The sequence below is a fragment of the Chenopodium album genome, chromosome 19 (genome assembly GCF_948465745.1).
Source record: "Chenopodium album chromosome 19, dcCheAlbu1.1, whole genome shotgun sequence".
In the NCBI taxonomy this organism is placed as follows: Eukaryota; Viridiplantae; Streptophyta; class Magnoliopsida; order Caryophyllales; family Amaranthaceae; genus Chenopodium; species Chenopodium album.
The window spans coordinates 4,928,667-4,938,150 of NC_137852.1; the positions used below are offsets into that span (position 1 = coordinate 4,928,667).

Here is a 9,484-nt window from a genome sequence, read left to right on the forward strand (position 1 = left end):
AAAGGTTCAAAGACTAGAGATGGACAATGAAACTTCATTTGTGATACGATCACTACTTGTGCTTGGTTGAAGCATAAGAGTGAAGATTTTGAAAAGTTCAAAATTTTCAGTATGAAGTTCAGTATCAACTTGACAAGATAATGATTACATTACAATATGATTGTAATTGTGAAAATTTAAGTCAAGACATGTACTTGGCAACACATTCGAAATATTGCGATATGATCGTAATAATGAGAATTTAAGCCAACACATTGATAAACATCCAAGAGTTGTGAAATCGTTTTACAACAAACTCCAAAAGAAAACCTTGTGAAGTGTTTATGAAGGAAGCTATCAATCTATATGAGATATATTTTGATAATGGATGTAAATTACCTATCTTCCAACCATTGTTCAAGGGATATACTTTTAAGATAAGCTACAAAACTAAACAAAAACTACATACGTCAAATCAAAAGTAGCAAAGGCTTCATATGTGATATGGATGAGAAAAGTTCTTATAAAGTCTTTCTACAAAATAAGGAATAAAAGTTGTATTAAAACGTTTAATGCACGTTCTATTCCTATATAGAGCACGGGGTACTACTACACAACCATACTTAGCACAAAATGTTTGTTGCTCAAGTAGGTGCCTTTATGGAAATTGTTCCAAAAGGTTAAGTGGGAGTAGTGTAAATCTCGAAAGAGTTTGAGAAAAGCAACAAACAAACGTGGTTCAAACCATGATTGGTTCACCCTATGCTAAATATGCCTCCTCAAAAGGCAAGTGGGAGTATAAGAATCTTGAAAAGTTCGAGAGCCTTGAAAGAGCTAGTTCAAGAAAAGTGACTTCGAAAATCTTGAAGAAATTCGAGAAGTAATCGAATAAAAGCAACAATATGAGCATGATTCACCTCATGATACAAATGACAACGCGTGGTCTCATTATATGTAATGGGATTAATAACCATGTGTCGAAGGTAGTACATTCCAAGTGCAAATCCTCTACTGTCATTTCTCATTGAAAACTAAACAAAGTTGTTGTATGAGTTTCAATTGTTGCATAAGAACCCACAATGATGACTAGCATATGTAAAACTTAGTCAAAGAAATATGATTTCATATTGACTAAGAGTTCTAAAATATTTATTTTGGAACATTATGATTATGCAAGTAATAAAGATGATTTGACAAATTATAACTCCAAGTGGTTTAAAACCAGGAAATCTGAAATAGATTCTAAGTCTGTAAGCAAGTGTATGACACTTGAGTAATTTGCCTAAATTGGGTGAAACCCATTGTAAGCAAAGCAGATAAGAAAGAAAAATGTTTTCTAACTAAAGCAAAAACTTGTTAAAGGATTCAACTAATTCATAGTATGACTATGATTACGATGAAACCTTTACATTAGTCATGTTGCAAAGATCTATTAAAGATATTTTAGTGATTACTACCTTATGAGATTTGGTAGATGGATTTCAAAACGCTTTCTTGAAATTGTTCATGAAAGAGGATTGTATATGATACAATCAAAAGTTTGAAGATCCAATAATCCTAGGGATGCATAAAATATCCATAATGGATTGAAGTTAGCATCAGGGAGTTAATGTTCTTAATTTTGTGAGTTAATCAAATCGTTTGATGTTCTTGTAAAATGAAGAAAAGATCTTGTATGTACAAGATGTTTAGTGAGAGCTATGAAGTCTTCTTGGTCTAGTATAAAGAGCAATTATTCATTGCTTGAAGAGTCAAGTGGTGGGTAATGCATTTTGTATGAAAATCTTGAAGAAGAAGATGAGTACATTTGGGATTCAAGATCTATATAGATAGGTCTCGAAGGATGTTTGAGTTTTGGTTAAGAAACTTATATTGATAAGATTCTTAATAAGTTCAACATTATATTGAAAAGAGTTTCAATCCCATGTGACATGGCATGTTGCTTAATGATTCAATAACTTGAGAAAGGATTGATGAAATTAAGACTTTGAGTGATGATCCTTATGCAATTTGCAAAGGATGCATCATGCATACCATGGACTATACTCGTCTATTTGATTCACGTGTTTTAAGAACAAGTGATGATAGATTTCAATCGAAATCCAATGTAATGTTGGAATATAAATTAGAAATTCCTAAGTTCATTCCTTGCGAAAGGGCGAAGGAAAATTCTTAGTGTATGGAGATGAAAATGATTATAAAATTTAGAAATTGCAAAATTCATGTTTATGAGAATGTCTCATGAACTCTACTTACTAAACCCCTTCCATGACTAAGATATGAGAGTCATACTAAGGTTTTTGGATTGAAGCAAGTTATGTAATTTTAGTTGTGTATGTTTTGAGAAAGCATATTACAAAAGTAATACATTATCTTCAGAATTATGTTTATCAATTGAAACAAAGTTTCAATCTTATTTAATCGTGGTTTCCAGATTAAATAAAATGTCTAAAATAATTATGAATTGATGGGCTCACTAGGTTAATGACCTTTTGAATGAAACCCCACAGGTGAACTAAATTCATATATTATTTAAGTTCCTAGTTCGGAATCATTAAACTGGACATAAATGATTTCTTAAATTGGACTAGCATGTTAAGATTGATTGGATAGCGCAGTTTCATGGGCTATAGGAGCGTAGTGATGCTCGGTCAATCACATGGATATGCATGAATGATGCATGATCAAACTATAGACCTACTTTGAAGTTCAAGTATAGAGCTTCCGGATATATTAGTGGATTCCTTTGACATGAGTGGAACACTGATTCCATTCAATGATTGATTTAACTGTGGTACATTCAAACGTCTAGCCGTAACTGGAGATTATAAAGGATGTTTCCCGGTTACTTCATGAGTTGAGTGGGAGCTTTGGTTGCCACAAGATTGGATAGAGTCTACCTATTTAATTAGAAATGTGTCTTGGCCCCTTGAAGAGGGAGAATTCAGAAAATGCATGGCCGTGCTCAAATGTGTTACAAAGTAACCATTTGTTTTGTAATTCTAACTCAGATTTCAAGAAAAGATTTGTAGATTAATATGATCACGACATAAGATGCAATCATATTATCAAATCGACACACATTGACTTAAGGAATTTGAATATTGCGCACTTGTCTCAGACAAGTGGGAGATTGAAGGAGTTATGTCTTCGATAAGTGCAATTACTAGATATATCAAGGATCACTATTATGGAGATAATAAGTTCATTCTATAGGGTCGTCAATATCTGGTGCTAGATATGATAATTGATCTTTGGGTTAGTCAAATAGCCCAAAGCCTTATGGAATGGATCCTATGAGGTCACACAACAAGGGTATTGGGTTAAACAAGTAAGAGGCCCATTATTGGGCCTCATGAGATTATGACATACCATGTAGAGTGTTGGGCTAGAGTAGTGTGTTTAGGATAAGGGTTTTGGGCTTTTGACATGGGCTCTTATTTAGAGATGTGATCTATAAATAAGATCTATGCCTAGGGTTGCAAGCAAGCAGTAACAATCAACATACAGTAGATTGTGAAAGAAGCAACCAAGTCCCAAACCCTAAACACTCTCCTCACTCACGGCCCTCCCCTCTCCCTTTCACGTTCGTACGTGCGGCGCCCCTCATGGTGGCTCGTGGTGTTCGTCGTGGTGGTTCATGGTTAGCTCGTGTCTCTCTTCTCCGTTGAAGGTTGATTGAAGCGTTCAGTCACGACTAACTAGCATTAGTGGAGGTTTAACTTGTGCCCGTGGACCAAGTAGAGGAATCACACTTGGGGTTCTTTATCTCCCTTTGTTTTTTCTCGATCGCACGTGGAATCACGCTTCAAAGGTACAATTATGTGTTCTTTATGTGCTATGCAAAGATCCTTGGATTAGGTACTGTATGAATATGATTCATGTTTATTTCCGCAGCGTAGTACCTATAAACCCCTACAGTTGGGAGGCGGTTTTCCATGATATAAGAATGGATGATACAGTGATACTGCATATTATGTATAGCTCGGCTCTAAAAAGAATCGTAAAAAAATAAAAGTATTATTTTACTTGCATCAGTTGCATGTATGGTACGCACTTGACAATTTTGACAAAAGAAGTGATGCACACTAGGTGTCACGTGTCACAAAAACGTTTTTAGGCACACTTTTTATTACAATATAAAGCATAGATTCTATAACTTTCCTAAAAATAAAGATAAAATTCTAAAACTAATTAACAATGTGGTGTCAAAAATAACACAATAAAAAAATAAAAAAAAAATTCACAACTACAACTACCAGTACTAATTTCAACAAGTTTAATTCACAACTGGTGTATTAATTATAAGAAGTTAAATTCACAACTACAAGTTTCAAATAATTGTAGACAAGTCAAATAACTCAAATGTGCATTATTTAGGACATAAACAGAAAGTTGGTGTTCTATTTCTAGTGATGAAGCTAAACAAAGCATTTCAACTTATAGACCATGTCATAAAACTATAAGGTGAGTGTCAGGACTAAACGTTTCTATAAATCTTACAGGAGTGAGACCTTGAGCCCATATCATGTACATACTAAAATAAGTAAGATTCAATCTGTGCTCTACTGAAGACCACACGTACGCTGGTTGCCAACACAACTCAAGCTTTTTCCCAGAAAACTCGATGCAGAGCGGAGCAGTCAATTACTCAATTTCAATGCAAGGAACTTTTATTCTTTGAAGAGGACTCGAAGAACCCATATATGTTGGCTTGGTCATTAAGACTCGAGAGTGACACAATTTGTACCTACATATGTCTGGATAATTTGTTGGATTCACAATCTTCCTTCAGACTTTGTGATACTTGTACTTCTGCCCGAGATTAAATCTTGTAATACTGCCAGTAAATCCACTAAGCACTAAAGTTCTTACAGCCTCAACACCTTGTTCCAAAGCAGCATCAATCTGTCCATTGTATTAGAAACACTCAAAACAATTAGTATGTTGTTACTAGCAGTTGACACTTTAAACTGCATGATAAATCAGTGACAAATTCTTTGTTGGTCTGAACACATATTTTACATCGAGGGTCTCCTCCCTTCAAATTGAAGTAAACACAATAAAACATGTCACTGACTTTGTGATGCATTTTGGCACTAGAAAACCAACTCTTGAACATGCCAGCTGAGTTTCATGTTGTTGACATTTCCAAGTTCTCAAATTTTCATGTGAGAAATATCACTTTTAGAGTGCTTACCTGTCTTCTTTCTGTAGTACTAAACTTTTGTAAAAGAAAAGCTTTCATATCCATATTTCCTGGAGGATTCCCGATACCTACAATGATTGAATTTTTAGTTAAAGGGCTGAACTCTGATTACTGACTAATTGAGGCTTTTCTCTATAAACAGGGAAGATATGATGTTCTGAAAACCAACCTATGCTTAGCCGAGGGAAGTCCTTCCGCCCATCTAAGTGTCCCATCACATTCTTAACTCTGCAATAGCAACATTACAAAATCAAGAGACTTACAAGTGATTCAGAGTAAGCAGAATCACCCTATAATAAGAGTCCAACATTTGTCAGACTGACTGGGAGAAAGGATTAAGGTTCTGGACAACATGGCCTGACAAATGCTTTCAGAACTTGGTATGTACTCCGTAATGTTCAGAAACATCGCAAATTATCCTTCCAAGATTCACAGATTTTAATGGTTTAGAATCTTGCACGGGATACTAAAAGCACCAAGGATCCTATTGTAGTGAGTTTGTTCAACTGAATTCTCTCTAAGAGGTGTACATGAGGCAATTTCAAAAGTGGGCAAGATTCAGAACAACAGTTGAGGAAAAGGGAGAGAAGTAAAGAACATAAATATATGCAGAGCACACTAAGTTCAGTTATACCATCATGTCCATGATTTTCTTAAGAATGAAGTCTTCAAAGGTTTTAAGAGGTTCAAAAGGATGACAAGATCTCTGCTGACTACTGACCACTATCTTTGTGAGTCCATTTAGGTAACTTACCCATTGTGATGTCCATGTCCTCCTTTTGGCTGAAGCCTTAAAACGCCATTAGGCAAGCTCATTTCATCATAGGCCTAAGATAGCAGTTCAAAGTACCACATAAACAGAATGAAGACCGACTTTCGTTTCTTTGAATTCAGTAGGTAAGGTATACATACCAATAAGATGTGGCGCAAAGGAACTTTGTAATATGCAGCCAGCGGTCCAACCTCAAATAAGAGGATATTAAAAGTCAGACATGGAATTAAAGGGGAAAACAGGAAAAGCAACCAATTAAAAAAAGTAATAATAAGTTATCGACTTAGCAGACACATTCCAGGATGCACATATATTTGACAGGATGAATAGATGATACGAAGTACAATTGGTGTTTTTGTTCACTTCTAGGGATCTTATTGTTCTAACAAAGCTTTGATCAAGCCCCTATGAAGTGAACTTGATCAAGCATTCAAGCCCCAACGAAGTGAACTGGAAACTATATTGCCTTCACGAACATCAGATTTATATCACAAAAAATCACTCAAAAGAAATCCTAGAAACATAAAGTCTTCCTTACTGTTTCAAATGGTATTACGGTAATAAGAATCAAACTTCAAAATTACATACACAGCTATGATCTTACATAAACAACTTTGCAGGCATGGTGAATTTGGTGATTTGTTCAGGGATATACAACAACCAATCTTTTCTATTCAAATGTTATCTGGGGATATTTTTATTTTCAAGATATTCTTCAACTCTTTTAGATCCCATGACCAAAGTATCAGCTAAATCGAAGAACAATAATGATTCATTTACATACAAAATTGCATACAGAATAATCATACATAGTCAAAACAAGCTCTGGAACTCAATTATGCAGCTAAAAGATTAAAGAGCGATTAAAGAGCATACTGATTCCCCACTGAAATTCATATATGCTTGAGGTTTGGCCAAGACAATAGGTACTTCCCCGATTGAACCTGCACTGATCATGCCATATGATGAAAATTTGAGGACCAAAGTAACCTAACCAAACAAATCCAAAATTCATTCAGGGCAGCAAATACAGCCAAAAAACACAAAAATGAAAATTTGAAAGCACCTATTCCTATCAAGGCTTTTGATTGTATGGTGTTTAACACAATGCCCTCCTTCTCAGAGATTTTGTCAATCATCTCAAATCCCACCTGGTTAGAAAATAACAAAGGCGCGTTAGAGCTTACGAAATCATGCTTCCTATATACGTAAACATAGCAGCTGGTAAAAGACTCATCGTCAATTCACTTGTCAATTAGGTCGGTCAAGTTGAGTTTGGGTTGAATTACTTTATATTAGGGTCATCAAGAAGCCATAGGGCAGGAACATTTCAGTTTTGAGTTGGAAAATGCATGATTGTGATTCTATATATCAAATATCTACCTCGGAAATGTCAGAATATCAATCAAGCATATAGACAGCTTGAGGGTCATTGAGTTGCCAAATTAACATACATATCAAATTATCAACAAATACAAAACAGCAAAAATGTGAATTCCAATTCAAGAAAGCAAATCAAAATGAGCAATTTATTAAATGTGCTATATTCAATCCTCCAATTACTCGAGAAAAATCAAAATTAATCAAACTACCTACTCAATACATATATCTATCAAAAACATGAAATGAAACAAAGATGAAAGATGTAATATTGGCACAAAATATCTACTCATCAAGCTAAATATAACAAAATTGGACAAACCCACATAAAAATAGTAAGATAATCATCTATGCAATCAAATTCAAGCTACAAAAAAAAAAAAAAAAAAAAAATAAAAAAAAATAAAAAAAAATCCAAAATTAAGGAGTAAAAGATAGAAAAATTACATTATGGCGAGTTCCATGGTATTTATTTCCAGGGTTACCCAGACCAACAATAAGCCAAGGGGTGTACTCCAAGTTGGTTTCTTTTGGGTCGGAAGAAGAACTAACTGCTGAAACCCGAAAACTATTCGAAGCAAACTGCTTTGCTCTTGAATGGGTTGTTTTTGGAAATGGTATTAGATTATTTGGAGCTGAAATTGCACTCAACATTGATGATTTTTTTTCTGGTTTTGCAGAGAGAAGGATGAAGGGTGGAGGAAAGAGGAAAGAGGAAATTGGGTGAGAGTAGAAGAAAGAGTTGGGAAGGAAAATATGATGGGTTTATGATTTTAGCAGACTGTACTACTGTAGTAGTCCGCCTTAATACAGTTCATCACAATTCACAATTGTACCAAGATAAAAAGGCCCAATACGGTAGCAAACAGCAAATTTTGTCAATTAGAGTTCGGGCATGTACTGATTTACTGAACTGAATTGATTGTAGCTGCACTGAATTGAATTGAAATGAATTGTTTATGAAAGAAAAAAAATTAAAAACTGAGTTGAACTGAAATTAAGCTGAAGAGAACAGGAACTTAGATGTATCGATTCGGATGTTCGGATCGGGTCTAATGTGATCGGGTCGGGTCGGGTCAATTTTTAAAGTTGAGCCCTATCAAATTGTTATATCCACGCAAGTTTAAATCTAAATCGGATATTTTTCGAGTCGGTTTCGGATCGGGTCGAGTCAGATGTGCTTTTGACACCTCTAATTAGAGTAGTACTTTGGAATTTTGTTGACTAATAAAAATTTAGGTTAAGAGAAATATTTACTATCATCTTAAGACCATCCATTCAAGTCGGATCACTTCGGGTCACGGGTCGAGAAATGCTCAACCCTAACGCAAAGTTTTGGATCAGTTCAACCCAACGGGTTTAGAACTATTTTTTATTTAATTCTTTTTTGCCTAATTTTTATAATTTTCTGTTTTTTCAAGCTTACTTTGCTTTTTTTTTTTCAATTTTTTAATCGAAAATTTTCACCATCTTATTTATAGGCATTAAATACTACATAATTTAAATTGTCACCATTTCACCAAAGTTCATCAATTCCCAACTTTAGGGGATGTTTACTTTCTTATATTCCAATTACCGGTTATCTTTTTTTTTTTTTTTTTGAACAAAGATTGATTCATAAAAAGAGGTCATACGACATCTACAAAGAGATTTATATCAAAGACATACATGACAATTGAATAAATTAAAAACACTCTTTCAGCGAAGCTACGATCATTGTTGCAAATCAAATATTCTTTATACCCTCTTCCACATCGCTGTAATTTACAGCCTTCTTCGACGAGGGGGTCTATTGATCTGTTGTAGCCGTGAAGAAAATTTTCGCCTGGATTCGTCTGGTTGTAATCGAAAGATTAATATCTTTTTCGACCCCACACAAATCTCTATCTATGAAACAACTCTACAGCAATCTATCAAACAAAAAAGCAAATCCTCCCTTTAAAGAGAGAAGAAAAACCTTTTCTTTCGAAGGAGAAAATCCTCCTAAAGAAGAAGTAAAGCCCTTTCTTTCGAGGGAGAAACATTCCTCCTAAAAGAGGAAGAGTTATTATAAACCTAGAACAAATAAACAAAAACAAAGAGAAAAGGCACACAGAAAACAAAGATTGGGGCTTTCCATCGGTAAAAACCGATGGAAGCCCCTC

The 9,484-nt window shown here is 34.7% G+C and overlaps 1 protein-coding gene across 1 annotated transcript; it reads right to left on the minus strand.

Annotated features, from left to right (window-relative positions):
- Positions 1-4,409: 4,409 nt before the first annotated feature.
- On the minus strand, positions 4,410-8,100 carry LOC145594480 (chloroplastic group IIB intron splicing facilitator CRS2-B, chloroplastic-like). Its single transcript, XM_081650787.1, has 8 exons — positions 7,788-8,100; positions 7,027-7,111; positions 6,837-6,904; positions 6,101-6,151; positions 5,943-6,016; positions 5,358-5,416; positions 5,180-5,256; positions 4,410-4,887 (listed from the first exon to the last, which is right to left on the minus strand). The coding sequence occupies exons 1-8, from the start codon at positions 7,992-7,994 to the stop codon at positions 4,771-4,773; spliced, it is 738 nt and encodes a 245-aa protein (XP_081506913.1). The 5' UTR covers positions 7,995-8,100; the 3' UTR covers positions 4,410-4,770.
- Positions 8,101-9,484: the final 1,384 nt, after the last annotated feature.